The 26,430-nt window shown below is 43.3% G+C and overlaps 2 protein-coding genes across 21 annotated transcripts in view; both read right to left on the bottom strand.

Moving 5' to 3' along the window:
• Positions 1 to 7,589, bottom strand: part of SVOPL (SVOP like) — a 102,632-nt gene extending 95,043 nt beyond the window's left edge. For all 3 annotated transcript variants that reach the window (XR_005987319.1, XR_005987318.1, XM_041752153.1), the window contains exon 1: positions 4,890 to 7,589. The gene's annotated coding sequence lies outside the window, so the exon portion shown is untranslated. The remainder of the gene's footprint in view (positions 1 to 4,889) is intronic.
• A 200-nt stretch (positions 7,590 to 7,789) lies between these two features.
• The window catches only part of ATP6V0A4 (ATPase H+ transporting V0 subunit a4), an 83,067-nt gene continuing 64,426 nt past the window's right edge, over positions 7,790 to 26,430 (bottom strand). For all 18 annotated transcript variants that reach the window (XM_041752147.1, XM_041752141.1, XM_041752145.1 and 15 more), the window contains 4 exons: positions 16,676 to 16,801; positions 12,982 to 13,099; positions 9,459 to 9,630; positions 7,790 to 8,118 (listed from right to left, as the gene is read on the bottom strand). In XM_041752147.1, coding sequence (XP_041608081.1) covers positions 8,025 to 8,118; positions 9,459 to 9,630; positions 12,982 to 13,099; positions 16,676 to 16,801 — 510 coding nt within the window. In that variant the 3' untranslated portion in view covers positions 7,790 to 8,024. The remainder of the gene's footprint in view (positions 8,119 to 9,458; positions 9,631 to 12,981; positions 13,100 to 16,675; positions 16,802 to 26,430) is intronic.

Raw genomic sequence — 26,430 nt, forward strand, 5'->3', positions numbered from 1 at the left:
TCTTTATATATAAAAATCCCTTTGGAAATTTCCTTTATCTCTACCCTCCCAGGAAATATGTTAGCAATCATCCTCCAAACATATGGCCTGCTGATAATATATCTGAAGGGTCTCATGACTAAGGTTTTACTAGACAGCAGTAAGTGACCTTATCCAAACAGCAGCTAGCTCCACAAGGTCCTGGAGAATCTTGCCTCCAAAATCCTTAGAGACTTACTCTCCCTAACCCCCTCCCAACTTGAAAGCATATAACCAGTCACTTCTCACAACCCCAGGGCAGCTCTTTCTGCCCACAGGTCCTGACCCCAAGCTTTAATAAAACCACTTTTTTTTTTTTTTTTTTTGCACTAAAAATGTCTCAAGAATTCCTTCTTGACCATTTGCTCCTGGACCCCAGCATTTCAACATCAGTACGGAGTGACAGGATGGCTTGAAAACTCTTTCCGGGTGATCCTGATACGGGGAGCCCTACAGCCCCCACCTGAAAACCATTTCAAATAGTTTGTGTCAATTTGGCAAGGTATCAAAAGCTTTAAAAACTAGTTTCAAATGAACTGGTAATCCCCAATTCTAGCAATTTGTCCCAAGGACTTATCTCAAATATGGAAAATGGTCTCTACACAAAGAAGCCTTAAAAAAATTTTTTTAAGTTTATTCAAGTCTATTTTAACAATAGCAAATTGGAAACAGCCTAAGTGTAAAGAGGAAACGGTTATATAACTGATTATACATCTAGCATTCAAGATTATATCTAATGACATTTTAATGACATGAGAAACACTTGCTATTGTTGTTGTTGTTTTTTTTTAAGATACTTATAAAATATTAGGAGAATGGCAAAGAGGCCTGGATCATCTTTTGTATAAGCAGTGAATAATGGATTGATACTGCTTAGTTGATAAACTAAAAAATAAAATACAATTATGTTGTTTTAACTTTAATCACCAGACGGGCAGCCCGGGTAGCTCGGTGGTTTAGTGCCGCCTTCGACCCAGGGCCTGATCCTGGAGACCCAGGATCGAGTCCCATGTCAGGCTCCCTGCGTGGAGCCTGCTTCTCCCTCTGCCTGTGTCTCTGCCTCTCTCTTCTCTCTCTCTCTCCCCCTCTCTTTCTGTGTCTCTCATAAATAAATAAATAAAATCTAAAAAAAAAACAAAAACAAAAGAATTTTCTCTGGAGATGGGAAATCAAGTCAGGAGATTGCTATAAACTCAGTAGGAGAGCCTGGGTGGCTCACTCGGTCAGACGCTTTGATTTATTGCCATGGGCACTTATTACTTCAACATAAAAATTATAAAATTCAATAAATGTAAACAGATTATCTGCAACATACATGTTTAACAAAGGCTCCTGCAGGTCAGGAAGGGAATAATGCAGGGGTCAAAACATGAGGGACGAACACAGAAAAATACATACAGTGGCTGATAAATAAAATTATGTTCAACCTACCTTCAAATTAAAAATAGTTGTTATTTTTCTTTATCATATTGATTACACTCCGTGAAAGGGAAATAGGCACTCACATTATCGCTGGGAGTGTACATTGTTACAACCTTTCCAGAAGGCAATTAGGCAGAGAGGAAAGAATATTGACCAAGCAATTTCACTCCTAGGATTCATCAGAATGGAAGAGTCAAGAGGTGGACAAAGATACATACAAGGAAGCCACCACTCCGCTGTTGCAGCAACAGAAGAACTGGATACAACCTCCATGCCTACCAGTAGAGAGGTGGCTAAACAATACCACTTAAAACCTCTTAGCGAAAGCCTATTTAGTGCTGAAAGGCATTTTCCAAGAGGTGTATACGTAATGCAGACATGTCCATAACATATAGATATGTATATACTGATCCCAATTTATAAAACTTCATTTAAATACATACCTTCATGGAGATTTCAGGAGAAATGTCCGAAACTGTGTTTTAGGGAATATTTGTGGAGCACAACAGAATATAATGAAAGGGCCCCTACCCTGAAGGACCTTCAGTCTAATGGGGGAGCAAAGGTGGGGAGTCAGGAGGGAACAGTGTGGTCCCAGGGTTAAGCCGTGGATGCTCTGGCATACAAGGGAGGGCCCCCTCCTCCAAGGAGTCCTGAGACCTGGGGAGGCCTCTGCAAGCAGTTCTAAGTGGAAGCCTGAAGAATGAGCGAGCACCAGCCATGAGAACAAGGGAGAAAAGGGCAAGGAGAATGTAGGGTTTCTTCTCATTCTTTCTTCCTTATGCTTATCTCATTGTTTGACTTTTTAGAAAGGCTACTTCTTTTAACATAAACATTCTTTTTGGGAAATGAACCGACATAGAGTTGACACGTTGCTCACGGTGCTAATCCCAAGCAGGCCTATGCATGCCCCCCCACCCCCCACTGCCCTCCATCACTGGCCATGTCCATCACTGGACATGACATTAAATGTGATGATGTTTGTGTACTATGGCACAGTGCCCATTGCAAAATAAGCAGCCATGGGAGTTCTGTTTCTCATCTTTGAATAAAGGTATCAAATAAATGTCTAAATGTCAATACCTAACCCAGACACAATCAAGTCGCTGACTGACACCTGATGGTAGTGATGGTTGTACAACATTGTATCTTATACAACTAAATGCCACTAGGAGAGCCTGGGTGGGTCAGTTGGTCAAGCATCTGACTCTTTATTTCAGCTCAGGTCATGATCCCAGGATCTTAAGATTCATCCTTGAGCCAGGCTCTGCAGTCAGCGGGGAGTCTGCTAGAGATTCTCCTTCTTCCTCTGCCCCTCCCTGCACTTGCTCTCTCTCCCTCTCTAAAATAAATACATAAATCTTTTAAAAATGCCACTGAATTGTTCACTTTAAAATTGGTATAATGGTAAGTTTTATGTTATGCATATTGTACCACAATTTCAAAAATCAAAATAACAAGGAAAACCATTTGCAAATATGTGTGTATGTGTGTAGACATTCAGCAAATAAATGTCGGTAATACATATTAGCCATAAATTACAAGAAAAACATTAGACTCAAATAGATTGATGGGCATGTTACATGAACAAGCCATTCACAAGAAAATATATAAATTGTAAGCAAAACTGGAGAACTGTTTATCTTCTGTAATAACTGACAAAATTAGAGTCACAAAAAATCCTTGAGTATCATTTTATACCTACTAAATTAACAAGCGTAAGAAGGAAGAAAGGGGGGCACCTGGGTGGCTCAGTGGTTTAGGCTCAATCATCTGCCTTTGGCTCAGGTCATGATCCCAGGGTCCTGGGATCAAGCCCCCTGTCAGGCTCCCTGCTCAGCAGACAGCCTGCTCCTCTCTCTCTTTATGCCCCTCCCTGCCCCCCACTTGTGCTCTCTCTCAAATAAATAAAATCTTAAAAAAAAAAAAAAGGACTGAGGTAAGAAGAAGGGAAAAGGGATGGCAAGGAGGGATGAAAGGAGGGAGAAGGAAATCAGTAGCTATGGTGAGACTGAATGGAATCCATTTCTCCTATTTCAGTTCCTTCTCTGAAAATAGAAATAATACCTGTCTGTGGGAGAAGTAGCTGGCTGCCTTCCCAGTAACATCTTCCTCTGTACCCTACTGATGAGAGTGGCCACCCAGAGGCAGGTAGAGGCTGGGGTGGGGGTGGGGGGCTTCTGAGAAGGCCTTTTGCCCCTACCCCTCTCTACTGTTCAGTGGCTGGTGCTTCATCAGACATCTTGGGTCATGATGCAAATATGGAAACTTTGGGCCAAGTCTGGCAGGGCATAAGCGAGGAAAAGCCTAGAACCTCTCTGACAGCTATAGACCACTTACCTTCAGATATCTACTTGGGAAAAAATTAAGCTCTCTGTTCAAGATGCTGTTATTTCTTTCTGGTTTCTGGTCCTTGATGTTGTGAACAATTTTTTTTTTTTTTTAGGCTAGTCAAGTATAGCAGTGGGAAAGAAGGAACAAAGAAATCTGCAGTTGGCTGTGATCAATGCACACACCACTTCACTCAGACCAGCCAACTGTGTGTAATTCTTAACTGATAAGCTTCCTTCTTAAGTCTGTTACAAGGATTAAATGTGATGATGTTTGTGTACTATGGCACAGTGCCCATTGCAAAATAAGCAGCCATGGGAGTTCTGTTTCTCATCTTTGAATAAAGGTATCAAATAAATGTCTAAAATTTCACTGTAATCACAAATCAAATACACACAGGGTTAAGGTTTGAAGTATTTTCAGATTATCAAATGTGTATCTCTCCAAAAGCATTTACTGCTAATATTCTGCTAACATTAGAACATACTGGGCTCAAATGAAAAACTACCAAAGTGGGAAAAAAAAAAAAGCTACTTATTTTCTGAAGTAGATTGACTTTATTCCAAGGGTAGATTTAAGTGGTGTTAGGAAGCCATCACATGTGTTACATGACTGTTGAAACATAAGATCTCAAAACTTCTCCAAATGGATGTATCTACACTGATACCATCCAAATCAGTCACTTCATCTTACTTAGGAAAGGCACAACAAAATCAATAACTTTTACCAAAGACATTACTTTTTTTTTTTTCGTAGGCTCCACACTTGGGAGTCCAACATAGGGCTCAAACTCACAACCCTTGAGCTGAGATTGAGCGGGACAGATGTTTAACCAACTGAGCCACCCAGGTGCCCCTGTTCTGCATTGCTTTAAATGGTAAAATCAGTATGTATGACAGAAAAGGAAAAAACCTTCCAAACTCCAGTTTGGAATGGCCTAGTAGGTATTAGGGTAGGGTGGGTGTGCAGGAAAGGGGCATCAGTGATGTGTGACTCACTCAAACTCCACTCAGAGGAGCGAGCCTGGCCCTCATCCAGCCACTGAAAGTGTTCCTGGTCCCAGTTGTAACACTGATCTAAGCCCAGCACAGGATGGAAGAAACGAATACATACATTACCTGCAGCAGAGAAAGCTCCCATTCCTGCCCTGTCAGGTCATTACAGGGTCTTCAACAACAAAATGGACACGTTTTTGGTGGAACATGTTGGGTGGAGGGCCACAGAGGTGTTGATAGGAGATATATCAGGATTTGGGCATTCGCATCTGTGCATTATGAATGAGCTTACATTCCAAGTCACTAAGAAGACATTCAAACATTAACTCAAAGTTAATGTGCACGGAGTATATTCTCAGTATTTTCTAGAGTTTCAGCCAAAAGTTTCATAAAGAAAAAGTTTTCATTAAAAAGAGGACAGGCGTGCTGGGAGGCTCAATCAGGTAAGCATCCAACTCTTGGCTTTGGTTCAGGTCATGATCTCACAGTCATGGGATTAAACCCCATGTCAGCCTCTGTGCTCAGCATGGAGTCTGCTTCAGATTCTCTCTCCCATTTACTCTCTCTCTCAAATAAATAAATGACTATCTTAAAAAAAAAAAAAAGGAAACAAAAAGAGGACAAAATGTTCCACAGGGATGAGAAACATTGCAGATGGAGTGTTGGAAAAGCTGGGTTAGCATCTTCTGTGGTCTCCCTAAACCATTCTAAATCTCTTCTTAGGAAGAGGATGGATAGATGGTGGATGAATAATCAGTAAGACCAACTCAAGAAAAGAAGGAATAGCATGGGGGAAGAATGTTTCCCACCTCTCATCATCAGTTCCTTAAAAATTACAATGAGAATGTAACCCGGGACCAAGCTTCAAAGAATCTCTAAGAACTGACAAACTGAGGATCTACTCTGAAATTCAAAAGGCTCACATGGCATTCAAGCTTCATTAAAACAGATTGTAAGGCACTGATGGGCTCTTAATTCTATTGCATTTTCCTATACTAAATTTTTTAGCCAGAAATAATTGAGCCACAGTAGAGCTTTTTAAAAGTAAACATGCTTGCGTGTGTGTGACGCAATTTGTTTTGCAATATCATCAGTAAGAGTGAAATTTTCATACTCCATGTGACTTCAGCCAAGTACAACTGGTCAAACCCCTACCTCCCACCAACTCCAAAGCAGAAGTAAATCTAGATCCATGTTGCCTATCAGAGTTTCTTACCTCTGTATATTCCTTGGAAAGCTTTCCAGTTTCAGGTTCTTTTGCTCACACAGCAGTTAGATCCCTGTTGGCCCCTGGAGGGGCTTCTGGACTAACCAGATCAAGAAGCCCAGCCCCCAGGTCTTCTCCTCCCCTTTTGGCTCAGTTCTGTGAACAGAATTTCTTAAAGAGCAATCGTGCATCCTGCACAAGTGAGTGACATCCAGGTAACACCCCCTTTCCTGTAGCTCTTTACCCAAACCCTTTTTAAAGGGGAAATTACATCTCTCATTGAGATGGAAGGAGGATTCCAAAACTTAGAGAAAACTAGCAGTTCTTAGGAAGGCCATGGAGACTCCTGGAAGAGAGGGGGTCTAAGCAAGGGGTAGAAGGAAGCTTTGCCCTTTCAAATCTTTTCTCAAAGCCATCACTGCTTAGAATTAAAGGGCAAAAAGCTGGTGACCTGTCTAAGCACAGCATGTTTTTAGGTAGTGAGAAGGGCAGTGATGAGCTGAGAATCTAGAAACTAACTGCCCAGTGACTTGGCTTCTCCAGACATAAACACTTACATGTTGTTTCTGACTGTTCTTCCCTTCAGGCCATGTCACTGGCTGAGCACCTGGTCCATGCCCGGTGTCTGACACTCACCTTCCACAACCCAGAGGGGTGGAGATCACTATCCCCACTTCCTACCTGAGATACATGAGCTATCAACGATCATTCTTAGGTCCACTTGCTTTAATCCCTGAACATTTGTTGAGCATCTCATTCATTGTGCCTTAAATTGTGCTAGACAATTCATGACATTGACAAAGAAGGTGGCATGGAAGCTTTCTTGGATGTAAGCAATGACAGTTCTGTGAGTACCAGTCAATCCCACTATGTTGAAGGGGCAGGAGGAAGCTAAAAAAAAATAGAGATCTGTCCAAAAGGTAAGTTTGGATTTGGTCAGATATTCTGGAATCTTTAGAACAAGATATTCTGTAGAAAGTGCCCTGTGGGGCGTCTGGCTAGTGCAGTCCTAAGAGCATGTGTCTCTAGATCATGTGGTCGGGAGTATGATTCCCATGTTGAGGGTAGAGTCTACCTTAAAAAATTTTTAATATATATATTTATTTTAAAGTACCCTGTAAACTGTAAAATGCTGTACCAATGTTAACAATGCTTAATTCTACTGGTATAGTTACCATGAAGACTGTGATTAACTTGGATAATGGTCACTCAGGCTAAATAGTTGATGACACATGTATTTCTCTATACATATACCTGGCTCTTAGGACTTTGCCAATCCAGGAGTGATAGAAAAGGGTTCAGGGCCAACAGATCCAGAGAGTGTCAGGGAAGACTGTCTGGCGGCCTCCTTTCTGGCAAGCTGTTTTCCAGAACTTTCTCAAACCTAAAATCTTTTTCTCCAGTTCCTGCAGCATAATGTGTATCCAGCAAACAGACGCTGATGATGTCATGTTGTCACACTTCATTCCACAGGATTTAACAATGCAGACAGCCACACCGGGCCCGCCCTCGCGTCCACACAGAGAACATTACCCTTGCTTTCCCACCTGCAGTAAAAATTCATGAGAAAGTTCCTAATCCTATGAAGCTTAGCCCCAGGCAAAAAGAAAAGGTGTTTGAGGAACCAGGAAATGAAAGAATAAAATAAACATAATCCTCTGGAATTAGTTTGTGTAACCCTATTGTTTAGCTTTGGCCTGTATTTATCAATACTGAATTTTATGGAATAATTTTGAATAAAGACAACTTAAAGAACAAGGGAATGGCCCAGAATATAATATTTATAATATTGCAAGAAAACATCAGTGTGGCCCTCCCCGTTTCTTAATCATTTTAATGTTTGACGATTATGACCCAACTTGAGGTCGGTTCCCCTATAACATGGTTAGGTTGTATCAAATCCCAAGGCTTATAAGTAAAATATACATGGCTTCCCGCCTCCAGATAGCCAAGAACAGTCATCCCATCGACTGCCTTGCACAGGCTGACGTTGAAGACAAGGCTGAACTTCTTTGGCCGCCAAGAGGAGATGGCCAGCGCCGGACCTGCAACTACTCCTCTGCTGTCCCATCCAGGATGTATTTAAAGGAGAAAGGAGCAAACTTGTAACCAGCCCCGACGTAGAACTTGTTCTGGAACTCCACCCTTGGAGGGGAGGGGGCAAGAAAAAGCAAAATTAAACACATAAGCAAGAGGCTGGGGTCAGGAAGCCACACCTGAAGGCACCCAGGCTGGTGGCCACTACAGGGATCATCTGGAGCTTTTTAAAACACTTCCCTTGCCCCTCACTTACACCTTTTCCTTCCTCTCCCACACTACTTCGTCCAGGCCTCTGCCACCCCGCTCGGAGACTGTGAAGAACAACCCTCCCCACAGCTCCCACCACAAAGCTACCCCCACCTGCAGCCTTGTCTCAAGCGAGCGAGGGGAAAATGCTTCCCGAGGTCATACATGGTGTGTCTTCTCCATCCTGATCTTTTTTTTTTTTTCCATCCTGATCTTAATCACGGGGCTCATGCTACTGCAAGATACCCAGAACCTTAACCTAACATTCTTCTAACTTCCATCAGACACCACGTATGATCTTTTATGCTTGATCATGTTCCAGAGTTCATTTCCTTAATGACAAGGGGAGAGGTGATGTCATAACCTGAGGTGGAGTGCTGTGATTCTCTCCATTCAATACACAGAGTCTAAAAACTTGTCTTAATGAACAGTGGGCAACAAGGGAGGTAGAAACACCAATGAAAGCTGAAGATGGTCTGTGGGCACACGCGCGCGCGCACACACACACACACACACACACACACACTCAAGATTCCTGGCTAAGATATGACTTGGAAGAAAAACAGAAGCTTCAGCAAATGTCTTTATATTTGTAAACTTAGTGATGGCTGATGGTCTCTGGACACATGTGTGAATGTCAAGGGCCTCCTGTGAGCACCATCCTCCTTCCAGGTACCCTCCTTCTGTTTCCACTTTGTAGAGATCAGTAGTCTGTACTACTGGTGTAATTCCTGCACTCAGCAACAAGGGCCAAATGGCCCAGATTCCTTCAGTGTGCCTCTGTGAGCCTATTTCAGATCTGTCATCTTACCAACACTTGGAGGTGCCCCTCATCTTGAAGCCAGTTGTAATACAACAAATGAATATTTAAAAGAGAATGAGTACATGGGGAACTAACATTGATTATAGGGCAGGCATTGTATACATATACACGCACCTATGCATGTGCACACACATGCATACACGTGTGCATGCCTGTGCAGGAGCACACATGCATGCAAACACATGTGCATACCTGTGCAGGAGCACACATGTGCACACACATATACATGTGTATGCACACACACAAATGCACATATATCATCATGTAATATTACAACAACAGGTGACTACACTTGGTCAAGACCTGCAGCCAGCTGGCTGGTCCTCTCTCACTAGAGCATATGGAGCCTCTACTACAGTAGTGTGGCCATGCTCACCAGTGCAGTCGCAGGGCATGAAGGAACGCAGAGAGGCCCTCCATGATCAGAAGGATGGCTACTGTCAGAACGGCAAATATGGTAAAAATGACAAAGACCCCAATGAGTCCTCCCCAGCCTCGCAGGCGAAGGCCGATGTTCATCACCATGGTCCAGAGCACCTCAGACAGTTCTGTAAGAGCAAAAGAAACATTCTCAACCACAGGGTTTATCTGGCAAGTGCAGCTTTTCTCCATACTATATTCGTGGGTTGGCACACCCTAGAATCCCAAAACTCCATGCTCAGGTGGAAAACTCAAGCACGTGTGCCCTAGGGCACCTGTATGAGATCGTCTATGGCAGCTTTGCTCACGAAGGAAGAGAGCATGTTTTCTGTCATGATGACAAACATATGGTGGCATGTTACTCACTAATGAAAGTGAGCAACCTATAGCTACCAGTAGCAATATGAATAAATCCGAGAAACATGTTACACCACAGAAGCAAAACAAAAATAATACACATGATATGTTATGTACTGAATTTTGTATTTTCTCCAGTCCTCAAATTCGTATATTGAAGCCCTACCTACCAAAGTGATGGTATTTGGAGAGGAGGTCTTTAGGAGGTGACTGGGATTTGATGAGGTCATAAGGGTGGGGGCCCTCATGATGGTATTGGCACCCTTACAAGAAGAGACACCAGAGGGCTTGTTTGCACTCTCCCTTCCACGGAGATATATCATTACATTTTTGAGTTGAGACTTGAGGTCCCCCAACCAAGAGTTCACAGTGGCATGACCCCAAGTGATAAAGGTGTGTCACTTGCAAGTGGTCACTGGGACACGACGGGACACAGACACTTGGGAGCACAAAGAGAAGTACCTGTGTCTGTACTGTGCCCCCTGAACTCTGGCTTTCTGCTGGTGTGACGCAGGGTCCTTCATGGTGGGAACAGCTTTACCCCATCTACTTATACCCCTACGCACTCCTCTGTGCTCTGAGTCAACATGGATTCTTTGCCTCTATCTTTACTAAATTATTGACATAAAAGCTGAAAGCAATTTGAACTGTACTGTGCTAAGGATCTCATGTGGTTTCTCTTCCCCCATGGCCCTTAGATATGGCAAAATCCTAGTTTCCCCAAGAGCTGTTTTCCTCTGCTCTAGGTCCAATGGGCAGAGGTCTAATAGTCATACCATCTACTTTCACAGGGCCTTTCAGTGAAGTCTTCTCATTCACAGTAGCTCATGGAAGCCTCACTCCACACCTGTGGGAATCCAGGTGTGTAATTTCTAATGCTTCACTCTCACCTCCTCTTTGTACCCTATCTTGGTGACTTTTAAAGCACATGTCCAAATCCAGCCTCCCTCAAATTAGGTCTTGGCATGGCACTGATGAACACAGAAGTGCAAGAGTAGTAAATTGTTTTAAGCTGCTGACATCTGGGGGGTGGTTGTTAGAGCAGCGCATACTAGCCCAGCCTGACTAACACAGCAGGCTAGTTACCAGAACAACACAGGAAAGCCATGGCATATACAGGTTAAGCTGCTAAGTTACTGAGCTAAAACTGGTAGAATGGAAACTAGAATAGAATCAGTATTTGTTGTCACTCTACCAAACTACCTCTTCAAGCAAGTTTGTTAGCATGAAGCAGAAGGTATTAATGCAAACTATACGTCTCAGGAAGTTCCAGAAAGACACAATGGGTGGACTGTGCCAGGCAACTGGGAGCCATATGGATTATCTGGAGTCAAATTACTCCCTCAGTGGTCATGGGCTGGCCAGAGAAGACCCTCCTGTCCTATCTAGTTGTGACCTGAACCCTCCAAACCACATCTGAGATCGGAGCTAAAGGCTGATATCAACACCACTGACCACACGAAGCTCAGAGTTCCACTTTGGGTCCCTGGCTAAGCACCTCACATGAATGCATGTCAGTGCCCAAGTAAACACATGCACGTGCTCATGTGCAGATACTTACAGTCTGGATATATGCATCTAAGCACCTGTGTGCATGCAGAAGAGTGTACGTGTGTACGCGTGGAGTTGCCACAAGAAAATGAACACAGCCTGAGCAGTGAAGACGAATGGTCTTCACTTGCCTTTCTGCTATAAACCAACAAGCAATCTCATTTTCATTGCTTTATTTTCTACCCATCAAGTACCTACTTTGGCCTGGTTTCTCTGTTCCACGCCTTGTGATTAGTGCTGGGAACACAGGGATAGAAGACAGGGACCTTGCTTTCCAGGAGCTCAGTCTAGTAGGGAGACAGGCTAATTATAACAGAATTGCAATCCGTGCTAGGATGGGGCAACTCCCAGAACCCAGAGAAAGGAATTCTTCACATGGGGGACCAGGGAGGAAGATTCCCAGGGGAGGCACAATCTGTGTGAGTCCTAAAGGAGAATTAGATACCAGATGGGGAGAAAATTAAAGAAGCAAGGAATGGGGGAACCTGGGTGGCTCAGTTAGTTAAGCATGTGACTCTTGATCTCAGAGTCATGGGTTCAACCCCCAAGTTGGGCACCATGCTAGGCATGGAGCCTACTTAAAAAAGAGGGGGGTGGAGAGGAATATTTCAGACCAGGAGACTGTAGGGTAAACACACAGAGGGGCCCAGAGAGCATGGCAGCTCCAGGAGCCTTGGTGCAGGTCCTTGTGGTCACTGCTTATGACTGGGGCTGCTGGGGCACTGAGGGCATTACCAATGGACAAGACCAAAGAAGTGAGCAGAGATAAAGAGAGATCTTACAAAATCGTTTGGAGAATCAGGATTCCAGACTTAAGTAAACTCTGGGGATGGAATCATTTTCAAAATTGGATTACTGGGCCTAGCTTGACCCTAGATGGCTGTGAATTCATTGAGGTGGTGAGCACCGCCCCCCCCCCCCCCCGCTCCGTGGGTCAGCTCAATCGGCAGCCCATTTCCTCCCAGTGTTCACAGTTAAGACAGGCTTTCTCTCAAAGTGAATCCCCCAAAGATGGCCATATTTTAATCCTAAGAACCCAAGAAAATGCTATATGGCAAAAGGAATTAAGAATGGATTCAGCAGACAGGATTAACTGAAGGAATGCTGAGATAAGGAGATTATCCTGGATTATCCAAGGTAACCACAAGGGTCCTTAGAAGGGGAAGGCAGGGCAGTCAGAGCCAGAGAAACTGGAGACATGAGGCCTGAAGCAGGTGTCAGAGCAATGAGCCAAGAACCAAGAAATGCAAGAAGCCTCTAGAAACTAGAAATGGCAAGGAAATGGACTTTCCCCTAGAGCTTCTAGAAGGAACCAGTCCTGCTGACACCTTGGTTCTAGGACTCCAGAGCTATAATATAGTAAATTGTTTTACGCTAAGTCTGTGGCAATTCTTTACAGCGGCATAGGAAGCTGATACAGAGAGTAACCACTCTAGGAATATAAAATCAGACCTACTGGAAAAGTCACTTCTTCCTATGAACGAACAGCCAAAAATAACCCAAGAAGGCAAGTACTTTGATTCTGTTTCCCAGGGGAGATCTGATTGTGACCCTGAGGGCCACTCACTCACGTGCATGAGCCAGGCTGAGGGCCCAGAGCCGGAGGTAAGAGGCTGTGTTTGAAATGCAGCCCAGGCAATACTCGATGGTGTGGATCGCTTGATGCACAAAGACGTCTCCAAAATTGAACTGAAAGAGAGAGGTTGTGGGGTTTTTAATTCTAATTTCATTAAGTATTCCCTATATGAAAGGTATTACTAATGATACACAGATGAATAAAACATGGCCTCCACCGTAAGTCACTTCCAGTTGAACTAGAGAAAGATAATATACTCGTAGGAAGAGAGTTAACAGCACAAAGTAGGAAACACAGTATGTGTGCAATAATGCTTCCCAGAAATAGTTGGAAAAAGTTCAAAGAAGAAGAGAGAACAGCTGGTAAGGCATCACAGGAGGTAGATGTGCACTGTGCCATGAAGGAGGGGGAGGCATCCGGAAGTAAAAGCTAAGCAAGACCATTCCTGGTGAAGGAGATGACTCCTAGTAAGGAAAAGGCAGGACATTGGGAACATCAGGAAGGTGAGTTCTGGGGTGGGGGTAGAGGAACAGTTTGGCGGAAGTGGGAGCTTGTCTGATGAGGAGGGGAAAGGAGAGACCAGGTGTTGAAGTTTCAGGAAAGGACAGAGTTGACAAAAATAACCTGGAGTCAATGAGGAACCATAAAAAGGTATCTGAATAGAAAATGGGGGTGGGGGATAAAGAAGTATTGGGGGAAGATTAACCTGGTGGCAAAATGGCCCCCAAGGGCAAAGCCAATAACAAAAGAGCCTGTTGGTTGATTAGTTTACTAATCCAGGGATGGGGAGGAAGAAATGTGCTCTGCCACGGTGGGGGCAACAGTTTGGCTGGCACCAACCCAGCCCTCGAGTGGCTCAGTCTAGTGGGGACAATGTGCATGGAAAGCACAATAATCAAGAATCAGAAGTACTGTGGGGACACAGAAGGGTCTTTCACCCAGTAGGGGCCAGAGTCATACAGGGCTCTGAGGCTCTTGAGTCTGAGGCACTGTTTTAGTATATGTGCTGCTGAAGCGAGCATGAGTCTGAGGCACTAAAGAATGGCATTGACAGAAATGGAAAATTGGAGGAGATTAGTTGACATATTCAGATATGTTGCATTTCAGGTCACAGCTGGCCATACAAGTAGAATCTCTCAGCACACAGTAGGAGAGGCAGACAGGCTAGAAGCAAAGTCAGGGCTGCAACTGGATACCTAGGACCTCACCTGTGGGAGGAGGGGTGGTGGGAGGAAGTAGACTAGGGAGATACACAAGGGAAAAAGCACAGAAAGAAGAGCTCCAAACATCTTCATTTGGAGGTGAGAAAGAAACAGATGATGTAAAGAAAAAGCCAAACGACTGGGAGGAGTCACACGGCTGTGGGCAAGGTCAGAGAGACACCCAGGAAGGAATGGGGGTGGTGGTCCGGTGGTCAACCACGTCAGGAGCCATGGAGAGAAGACAGGGATCTATGTCTCTGACATCTCCCATGGGAAGGAACGGTCTTTGTTATTCATGGTGATCCCCCTGGGACCACACCTGATAGTTTCTGTGGTTAGATGGTTGTGACTTGGCCCCATGTGCTTCCAGCCCCATTTCTACAGAAGGGATGGAACACAACCACTGAATTGCATGCCTACGTAATGAAACTCCAATGAAACTTCGGACACTGGAGCTCAGGTGAGCTTCCTGGGCTGGCAATTCTTTGTGCATGTTGCCACATGTCGATGATGGGAGACTAATGCCTCCCTAAGGACACAAAATTCTGAAATTTGGAACCCTCCCTATGTCAGATTCCACACAGGTGCCCCTTCCTCTGGCTGCTTCTGATCTGTATACTTGTGCTACAATGAAACTCTAATTATAAGGATCGCACATTAGTGAATTCTGTAAGTCGTTCTACCAATTACTGGCCCTGATGGAATGTGAGGGACCTTGAATTTGTAACTGACTGGTCTGAGGAGACGGTGGTCTTGGGGGGATCTGCAAACCTGCAGCTAGGGGCAGAAGTCTTGGGCGGACTTGACAGTCTTGAGAACTGTGCCCTTCACCCTGAGATTGGCCAACACCTGGTGGGGAGAGAGGTCAGAGGGGACAATGTAATCAAGCCTGTATTTGCTTTGCAATGGGAGACCCAGGCATGATGGTGCTTGGGGGAAGGAACCTATGTGCGGCCCAAACGGTGGCAGCCAGTTCACTGCAGAAGCAGCAGGTGCAGTGACTGGGTAAATCCTGAGGGCAGGAGAACAGAGGAGAGAGGGTGTATGGGAGAGGCTGGGACAGAGTGAGGCAGATGATGTGCAGGCTGGATTCTAAAACATCCCAGCAAGTCGGACAGACAGTAATATTAATAGCCACTAATATGGGTTATTTTCTGTACCTGGAATCCTGTCGGAAAAATCTGATCCAGATTTTTCATTAATTCTAATTGACCATCCATTAGTTTAAATGAATGTATTTCTTTAAGTAATTCACACCACATATGGAGCTTCTTATAGCATCCCTCAGGCTTCACAGGAGCCCCATCCCCATCCCCACTCCAGGATTAGAACAGAACTCCAGTTAAAACCCCCAGCCAGTTCAGGCATCTGAGGCACTTCAGTGGTGGAATAAAAACAGCCACCTGCTTCATCTGGGAAAATGCAGCACATTCCTGATGGGGAGTGGCTGCCCTTGGACAGAAATGGGCAGGGAGGGGGAAGGGCACAGAACAATTCATGAATTCACAGGAGAGGCAGATAATGTTACAAAGATAGGTCAGCTAAGTCCCAGCAGAGCCCGGGTGGAGACAGGAAAACAAAGAGGGGATGGCGGCTGGGCAGGCTGGGGCTGGGCATGCTTCTGTCCGGGAGGCCGGCTGGGAAGAAATAACCCGCCTTTGACTTTAACAATAGGGCTAGAGTTGGGCCCAGCTCTCTTGGTTTGAGGGGCACTGATTGGACAGCCCATAACAAACACAGCTGACTCCCGGGGCACGGTTCTGAGTCAAGGAGGTCTCACTAACATCGAGGAGCTTCTATGCCAATTGATCTGAAGGCTGGTACTCACCCCACACTCACAGATACACCAGCACCTGGATTAAAATGTTAAAACAGGGATCCCTGGGTGGCGCAGCGGTTTGGCGCCTGCCTTTGGCCCAGGGCACGATCCTGGAGATCCGGGATCGAATCCCACATCGGGCTCCCGGTGCATGGAGCCTGCTTCTCCCTCTGCCTGTGTCTCTGCCTCTCTCTCTCCCTCTCTCTCTCTCTCTGTGATTATCATAAATAAATAAAATTTAAAAAAATAAAATGTTAAAACACCCCTAGATTGGTTGGTGAATAGCTGTTTTTTTTTTCTTTTTTCCCCAAAGATTTATTTATTTTAGGGTGAAGGAGAGGCAGAGGGAGAAGGAGAGAAGATATCATGACCTGAGCTGAAATCAAGAGTTGGGACACCTGACTGACTGAGCCCCTCAGGTGTCCCGAGTAGCCGTTGATCCTATAGGCTTTCCCCCCTCCCTTGCAACCTTCCCAACTTCCCTGGACTCAGCAACTACAGGATCAGGTCCTCCTGACCTGCCCAGCTCCACTGCCTAAATCCTTTCTGATGGGCTGGTGGCCACACCCTACTGGCCGTTAAATATTTGACAATCACCCTTGATGAGATCCCACATCTAGAATCTGTACACACTGGGGCATCTTTGTCAACTACTGAGTCCCACATACCTCTTCTTCATGGTCATCCTCAGCCCCGTGGGCACCTGCAGAAGCCCTCTGGCCAGTGCTCCCAGAAGGGCTGGAGTTGTCACCTTCGACGTCCTCTGTGGCATTTTGCATCACGGAGGCCTGTAGCTGTCAGCAAGCAAGGAAGCGAAGAACTAAATCCATCCTTAGAATTAGAACTACAATTTATTCTACATAAAATAAAGGTCATCATTAAATATTAACTATGTACCAAGTACTGTTCTAAACGCTCTCTATATCACCCCATTTAGCCTTCATAATAATCTTTTCATTTAAGCACTGTTATCACCTCATTCTACAGAGAAGTAAACTACAGCACAGGAAGGTTAAGAAATGTACCCAAGATCACACAGCTCGTAAGGCTAGTTAGTGGCAGAGCCAGGATTCAAACCCAGGCAATCTGATTCCAGAGCATGTGCTTTTCTCTGTGGTGCTCTAGAATGTGTCAAATTAATCTGCCTTTATAGTAAATCAGTGCACGTACAAGAGTGTGTGTGTGTGTGTGTGTGTATGATAAAATAGTCTGTTGTACCTTCGACACAGCCTTATGACCCGAACAGCTAGATTTCTCTAGACAAATAAACCAGGAGAGATGGATGACTGCTACAATCTGAAATCCTAACCCCCAAAGATGATAATCGAAGGTGGGACCTTTGGGAGGTACTTAGGTCATGAAGGTGGGGCTCTCATGAATGGGTTAGTGACCTTATAGAGAATTCCGCACACAACTCCCTTGCCCCCTCCACCAGGTGAGGACACAGTGAGAAGATGCTGGCTTAGAACCGGGGGTCGGGGGGTGCTCACAACACTGAACATACTATGGAGCCTTTGATCTTGGACTTTGCAGCCTCCAGAAATGAACAACAAATTTGTTCTCTATAAGCCACCCCGTCTGTGGTATTTTGTTATAGCAGTCCAAACAGACTGACACAATGACTTTTTCAACACAAATACACTTTCTTAAAATAAAAACATCATTTTACAAAAACAGCCAAGGAAAAAAATTCAAGGACAAAAAATCTAGGTATAGTCAGCATATAATCTGGCTTGGTTTTATTCATGAATTTGTTTCTTAGAGTAAGGGAAGATGGTGGTGCAAAGGGAGAGGGGGAGAGGGAGAGAGAGAAAATTCTAAGCAGGCTCCACTCCCAGGATGGAGCCCAAAGAGGGCCTTGATCTCATGATCCTGAGATCCTGACCTCAGCCAGAGTCGGACATTTAACACATTGAGCAACCTAGGCTCCTTACCCTGAATTTGAATAGAATAGTTCTTTCAAGTCACTGTGAAACTTAATGTCCCATGTCCAAAGAGCTTCCTAGAATGATTTTATGGGTGGAGTATTACAAACTAGGCATTAAGGTATTTTTACCTTTCTTTCTTTTAATTTAAATTCAATTAGCCAACATATATAATACATGATTAGTTTCAGATGTAGTGTTCAATAATTCATCAGTTGCACATAACACCCAGTGCTCATCACATCACATGCCCTCCTTAATGCCCATTACCCAGTTACCCCATCCCCCCACCCACTTTCCCTCCAGTAACTCTGTTTCCTATAGTCAAGAGTCTCTTATGGTTTTTCTCCCTCTCTGATGAATTCCCATTCAGTTTTCCCTCCCTTCCCCTATGATCCTGTGTGTGTGTGTGTGTGTGTGTGTGTGTGCGTGTGTGTATTCATTCATCTGTCAATAGATATCTCAGCTCTTTCTATAGTTTTGCTATTGTGGACATTGCTATGAACATTGGGGTGCAGGTGCCCCTCTGGATCACTTCATTTGTATCTTTGGAGTAAATACCTAGTAGTGCAATTGCTGGGTGGTAGGGTAGCTCTATTTTTAACTTCTTGAGGAGCCACCATGCTGTTTTCCAGAGTGCCTGTACTACCTTGCATTCCCACCAACAGTGCAAGAGGGTTCCCCTCTATCTACATCCTCACCAACATTTGTTGTTTCCTCTTGTTAACTTTAGCCATTCTCCCTGGTATGAGGTGGTACTGTTGTGGTTTTGATTTGTATTTCTCTGATGCCCAGTTATGTGGAGCATTTTTTCAGTGTGTGTATGTTGGTCATTCGTCTATCTTCTTTGGAGAAATGTTTGTGTTCTCTGCCCATTTCTTGACTGGATTATTTGTTTTGGGGTTGTTGAGTTTGATAAGTTCTTTACAGATTTTGGATACTAGCCCTTTATCTGATATGTCATTTGAGATTTCTTCTTCCATTCCGTAGTTGTCTTTTAGTTTTGTTGACTGTTTCCTTTGCTGTGCCCAGCTTTTTATCTTGATGAAGTCCCAATAATTCATTTTGGCTTTTGTTTCCCTTGCTTTTAGAGATGTGTCTAGCAAGAAGTTACTGTGGCCTCAGAGGTTGTTGCCTGTGTTCTCCTCTAGTATTTTGATGGATTCTTGTCTCACATTTAGATCTTTCATGCATTTTGAGTTTATCTTTGTGTCTGGCATAAGAGAATGGTCCAGTTTCATTCTTCTGCACGTGGCTGTCCAATTTTCCCAGCACCATTTATTGAAGAGACTGTCCTTTTTACATTAGATATTCTTTCCTGCTTTGTTGAAGATAAGTTGACCATAGAGCTGAGGGTCCATTTCTGGGTTCTCTATTCTGTGCATTGATCTATGTGTCTGTTTTTGTGCCAACACCACACTGTCTTTATGATTAGAGCTTTGTAATATAGCTTGAAGTCTGCATTGTGATGCCACCAGCTTTGGTTTTCTTTTAACATTTCTTTAGCTATTCAGAGTCTTTTCTCATTCCATACAAGTTATTATTTGTTCCAGCTTTGTGAAAAATGTTGATGATATTTTGATAAGGATTGCAATGAATGCATAGATTGCTTTGGATAGCATAGACATTTCCACAATATTTATTCTTCCAATCCATGAGTACGGAATGTTTTTCCATTTCTCTATGTTTTCCACAATTTCATAAGTGGTCTTTAGGTTTTAGAGTACAGATCCTTTACTTCTTTGGTTAGGTTTGTTCCTAGGTATCTTATGGTTTTTGGTGCAATTGTTAATGGTATAGGTTCCTTAATTTCTCTTTCTTCTGTCTCACTGTTAGTGTATAGAAATTAAACTGATTTCTGTGCACTGATTTTTATATCCTGCCATGTTGCTGAATTCCTGTATGAGTTCTAGCAATTTGGGGGTGGAGCCCTTTGTGTTTTCCACATGCTAGACACATCTCCAAAAGCAAGGGAAACAAAAGCCAAAGTGAACTATTGGGACTTCATCAAGATAAAAAGCTTCTGCACAGCAAAGGAAACAGTCAGCAAAACTAAAAGAAAAACACAAAGGACTATCCAAAGGATAAAGTATCATGTCATCATGTCATCTGCAAAGAGTGAGAGTCTGACTTCTTTGCCAGTTTGAATGCCTTTTATTTATTTTTTTAAAGATTTTATTTATTCATGAGAAAGAGAGAGAGAGGCAGAGACATAGGCAGAGGGAGAAGCAGGCTCCCCACAAGAAGCCCGATGTGGGACTCAATCCCAGGACTCCAGGATCATGACCTGAACTTAAGGCAGATGTCCAACCACTAAGCCACCCAGGCATCCCTCTTTTTGTTGTCTGATTGCTGAGGTTAGGAATTCCAGTACTATGTTGAACAATAGTGGTGAGAGTGGGCATCCCTGTTGTATTCCTGACCTTAGGGGAAAAGCTCTCGGTTTTTTATCATTGAGAATGACATTTGCCATGGGCTTTTGGTATATGGCTTCTATGATATTGAGGTATGTTCCCTCTATCCCTACACTGGGGAATTTTAATCAAGAAAGAATGCAGTATTTCATCAAAGGCTATTTCTGCCTCAGTTGAGAGGATCATAAGGTTCTTGTCTTGTCTTTTATTAATATGATGTATCATGTTGATTGGTTTGTGAATGTTGAACCACCCCTGCATCCCAGGAATAAATCTCACTTGATCTTAGTGAATAATCCCTTTAATGTTGGATCCTATTGGCTAGTATCTCAGTGAGAATTTTGACATCCATGTTCATCAGGGATATAGGTCAGTAATTCTCCTTTTTTGGTTGGGTCTTTGTCTGGTTTTGGGATCAAGGTAATGCTGGTCTCAAAGAATGAGTTTGGAAGTTTTCCTTCCCTTTCTATTTTTTGAAACAGCTTTAGAAGAATAGGTATTAGTGGGTTTTTTTTTAAATGTTAGGTAGAATTCCCCAGGGAAGCCATCTGGCCCTGGACTCTGGTTTGTTGGAAGATTTTTAAGGACTGATTCAATTTCCTTGCTGATAATGGGTCTGTTCAGGTTTTCTATTTCTTCCTGTTTCAGTATTGGTAGTTTATAAGTTTCCAGGCATGCATCCATTTCTTCCAGATTGCCTAATTTGTTGGCATATGGTTGTTCATAATATGTTCTTAAAATGATTTGTCTTTCTTTGATGTTGGTCATGATCTCTCCTCTTTCATTCAAGATTTTATTAAATTGGGTCTTTTTTCTTTTTTGATAGTGATATCAGTAAACCCCTAGCCAGACTTCATTCTTTCAAAGAACCAGCTTCTAGTTTCATCAATCTGTTCTACTGTTCTTTTGGTTTCTATTTCAATGATTTCTGCTTTAATCTTTATTATTTCTCTTATCCTGCTTGGTTTAGACTTTATTTGCTGTTCTTTCTCCGCTCCTTTAGGTGTAAGTTTAGCTTGTGTATTTGAGACTTCTAATTTTTTTTAGAAAGGTTTGTATTGTTGTGTTCTTCCCACTTAGGACCACCTTTGCTGTATCCCAAAGGTTTTGAACAGTTGCTTTTTCATTTGTTTCCATGATTTTTTAAGATTCTTCTTTAATTTCCTGGTTGACCCATTCATTTTTTTAGTAAGATGCTCTTTAATCTCCAAGTGTTTGAGTTCCTTCCAAATTTCCTCTTGTGACTGAGTTCAAGTTTCAAAGCATTGTGGTCTGAAAATATTCAGGGAATAATCCCAATCTTTTGGTACCTGTTGAGACCTGATTTGTGATCCAGTATATGATCTTATCTGGAGAATATTCCATGTACACTCGAGAAGAATGTGCATTCTGATGCTTTAAGATGGAATCCTCTGTGTATATCAGTGGTGTCCATTTGTTCCAGTGTGTCATTCAAAGCCCTTGTTTCTTTATTGATATTCTGTTTAGATCATCTGTTCATTGCTGTGGGTAAGGTGTTGATGTCCCCTACTATTATTGTATTATTATCAATGTGTTTAATTTAGTTATTAATTGCTTTATATATTTGGGTGCTTTCAAGTTAGGAGCATAAATATTTCTAATTGTTAGATCATCTTGTTGAATAGACCCTTTACATATGTTATAGTGTCCTTCTTCACCCCTTAGGGCAGTCTTTAGTTTAAAATCTAATTTATCTGATATAAGGATTGCTACCCTAGCTTTCTTTTGATGTCCATTAGCATCATAAATGGTTCTTCACCCCTTTTCTTTCAATCTGGAGGTGTCTTTAGGTTTAAAATGAGTCTCTTGTAGACAGCATATGGATGGGTCTTGCTTTTTATCCAATCTGATACTCTGTGTCATTTAACTGGAGCATTTAGCCTATTTACATTCAGAGTAACTGTTAAAAGGTATGAGCTTAGTGCCATTGTATTACCTGTAAAGTATCTTTTTCTGTAGATTGTCTCAGTTTCCTTCTGGTCCATGTCACTTTGGGCTCTCTCTTCACATACAGGATCCCCTTTAATATTTCTTGCATGGCTGGTTTAGTGGTCACAAATTCTTTGAGTTTCTGTTTGTCCTGGAAGCTCTTCATCTCTCCTTCCATTCTGCATGACAGCCTTGCTGGATAAAGTATTTTTGGCTACGTGTTTTTCTCATTTAGGGCCCTGAATATGTCATGCCAGCCCTTTCTGGCCTGACAGGTCTCTATGGATAGATCTGCTGCCGGTCTAATATTCCTAACCCTGTAGGTTAAGAACCTCTTGTCTCAAGTTACTTTCAGGATTTTCTCTTTATCTCTGAAATTTGCAAGCTTCACTATTATATGTTGGGATGTTGATATACTTTTATTGATTTTGAGGGTTTTGTTTGTTTGTTTTTTTAACCTCTTGGATTTAAATGCCTGTTTCCTTCCCCAGACTAGGGAAATTCTCAGCTATGATTGCTCAAATACACCTCCTGTCCCTCTCTCTCTCTTCTTCTTCTGGGACCCCAACAATTATAATATTGTTTCACTTTGTGATATTTTTCCAAGCCTCCCCTCATGATCCATTAGTTGTTTTTCTCTCTTTTCCTCAGCTTCCCTCCTTCCCATCATCTTGCCTTCTGTCACTCTCTCCTCTGCCTCATTTACCCTAGCTGTTAGAGCATCCATTTTACACAGCATCTCAGAACATTTTTAATTTCATCCTGATTAGATTTTACTTCTGCACTAAAGGATTTTCTAGTGTCTTTTATGCTTTTTTCAAGCCCCACTAGTAACTTTTATAATCATTATCCTCAAGTCTAGCTCTGACATTTTACTTACATCCATACCAATTAGATCTGTGGTTCTTTCCTCTGTAGTGAATTCCTTCTTCTAATCATTTTGCCCAGAGAAGAATGGATGAACAAGAGAACAAATTTAAAAATATCAACCACAACCCAAGCAAAATACACACAAGAGGAATCCAAAGAGGTCAGAAGCCAAAAAAGAAGAGGAAAAGAAAAAAAAAGGTGGGGGCTGAGGGGTAGAGAATATAATCTCCCAAGTGAACAAAACAGTGATCCATTTGGTCCTGGGTATATTCTGGTCTGTTAAAAGATACTATACCCCAAAATTGTAAAGAAAGCAAAAAAAAAAAAAAAATATATATATATATATATATACACACACACAAAAATAAAATTGAACACAGTGAAAGGAAGCCAAAAATGAAGAATATACCTATAAAATGTAAATGTAAAAATGAAAGTTAAAAAAAGATTTTTTAAAAAAGTTGATAAAATAAGAAACTAGTTGAAAAAGAAAAAACTAAAGAGAAATTTTAAACTAAAGATAAAAGAATCAAGAGAAAAAAAAAAAACTTGAATTCTATACATTATTTTCCCCTGCACTGGAGTTTTGCAGTCCTGTGTGCTCTGTAAAGCTGATGTTCACCTGATGTTTCAGCTGCTCTTCTGGGGCAGGGGCCTGCTGGGCTGATGCTCAGGTGCCTTTGCCTGGGCAGAGATGCACCACTCCTTGCCAGGGGGCCAGTGTAAGCTTCCTTGGGGTGCTCTAAGTGGCTTTTGTTCTCTAAGACTTTCTGTGCTGCTTTAGAAGATGAAAATAAAAAGGGCCATGCCCTCTCTCCAGCCCTGGAGCCCCCTCTCTTCAGCAAACCTTCAGGGAAGAGTCTTCACTGTAGTGTGTGCCAAACCCTCAGCCTCCCGTGGGGCCTGTCCCGCGGATCCTCCCAGAGGAGGAAGGAGGCTTTCTGTGGGCCTGCCACTTGCAAGTCCCCCTCATGGAGAATGGTCACCAGATCCTGTGTGCACCATTGCCACCTCTCCCAGGGGAAGGCAGAGGGTCACAGCATTTTTTCCCTTTGCTGAGCCCCCACAAGACTGGCTGCCTGAACGGGCCTTGCTTCACAGTTTATGGAAAACCGAGCTGAGAGTCCCCTCCCCAGCTCACTGACTGCACCCGGTTCCCCCACTCCAGTGCTTGGGAACTCTGTGGGGTCAGGCACCCCGTTCTTTCTGTGACCCCGGGAATCCTGACACCACACTGTCCCACCTCAGATTCTGCCCTGCTTTACCACCTGAGCACCTTTCAGGCAGGGACCTCTCTCACTGGAGCAGACCCCTAAAAATTCCATTTTGCACTCGCCAACTCTACCACTTTCTGGTAGCCAGCTTCTGGAAGGTCCCTTCCTCGCTGTTTATCTTCCAATATATCCCTTCAGATTCACTTCTCTGCACCTTCTACCTTGCAAAACGTGGTTGCTTTTCTATTTGTAGACTCCCAGCAATTCTTTTCCTACTTCTCAGGTTGAATTCATAGGTGTTCAGGATGGTTTGATAATTATCTAGCTAAATTCAAGGGACCAGAGGAAAACAAGGTCCCCTGCTCTTCTATCGTCTTGTCTCCCTCTCCTTACCTTTTCTTTAGTGGGTCTACATCTCCTATTTGCAGAGCCTTGGGCAAAGGTAAAAATGGATGTCCACATGCCATATATGTAACTATTTAAGTTATAAGTCAAGCCATCAGACCCCTAAATAAGATAGTTCTAGCCTCCTATCTTGATCAAATCAATCCTCATATGAACTAGAAAGGCCAGGTTCAAATTTAGGGTCCTACATCAGGATATGGCAGCACAGGTGAGCTGGCCCTGCACCATGGCATGCCACCCTCTTCTTCTCCCTCTGCTCTCATCCCATAGCACAGGGGCCATGTGTGCACACAGGTGGATACTCCCACCACACTGTCCATGTTCCACCCATGCTCCCCCAAAAGAGCTGCCCCCCTGGCATGTCAGGGTCTAATGGTAGCCATGCCACTATGTGGTTGGCCCTTTGTAGGGCCTAGAATAGGACTTGAATCCATTTGGACAAGAATTCCAGGGTGCCAGTTCCCAAGAGGCAGCTCTGAGTAAGCCTTTCCCATTGGCCTCATAGTTCCTTGTCCCATGGTGAAGGACATGGCTCATGTTAACATGGATCATGACTTTGTCTCCTGAAATCCTACTTTCTCTCTCCCTTAAAGAAGAAAATACCAAATGAGACTCAGGAGATAGTTTCTCCATTTGCGTCTCTACACTCCAGCCTTTTCTGGTCATTATTCTGAAGTTGGTTAAAATGAACATGAATAATGTTGCAGAAGCAAGATACTGTGAATCCTAGAGCTTATCTTCTCCACTTACTTACTAAATATCTCACAATGTGTGAGCAGGGTGCCCAGTAAAATAAAATGTACAACAACTCAACTTTTCAATTAGTTACTGACAACTTTCTAAAAACACATGTACCCAAAGACATGAACAAGGATATTCAGAGCAGTATTATCTGTAATCACTAAAACTAGAAACAGGCTGAGGACTTCCAGGGAAGATGGTAGGGTAGGAGGATCCTAAGCTCCTCTTGTCCCTTGGACACTCCTAGATAACACCCACATCAGTGTAAAGAACCCAGAAAATGAACCAAAGACTTGCAGAACAGACTCTCCACAGCTAAAGGTAGAGAAGAAGCCACACCAAAAAAATGGTAGGAAGGGCAGAGATTCAGCTGGGAAACAGACTAACGCATAACACTGTCCATAGGAGGGAGGGACACAGAGGCCTGGAAAAGAGAGAAGCAGATCCCAACCAGACCCTCCAGGCACAGGGGACCCACACTCAGAGGACAAAGCCCCATATCATTTGGCTCCGAAAACCAGAAGGGCTTAACTTTGCAAGTTCTTACCATCAATGGTGTTTAACACCTGGAACTATAAAAATCAGCAGGCTCCACCCTGGGAAAGTTGAAGGGTGATAGGAAATTAAAGCCCCACCTCTAAAGAAAGAACATAACAAACATCCCTGCTGAGATACAGCATAGAGCAGCAGTTTGGGGGGGGAAAGGGGTGGGGGGTATATAAGGGAAGGAGATTTACTTACTAATCTTAGAACTTGTGTTGGAGAGGCAAGGATCTTTAAGAGAATTCTCCAACAAATGATCTGGCCCAGGCATTTCCTTCCTCCAACCCCTAGCCTAGATACACAGTCACCTGCAGGAATCAGTGCAACCAACATTCTCCACCCACCCTGCTAACAGTGCCGC

The sequence above is a fragment of the Vulpes lagopus genome, chromosome 4, assembly GCF_018345385.1.
Source record: "Vulpes lagopus strain Blue_001 chromosome 4, ASM1834538v1, whole genome shotgun sequence".
NCBI classification, from domain to species: domain Eukaryota; kingdom Metazoa; phylum Chordata; class Mammalia; order Carnivora; family Canidae; genus Vulpes; species Vulpes lagopus.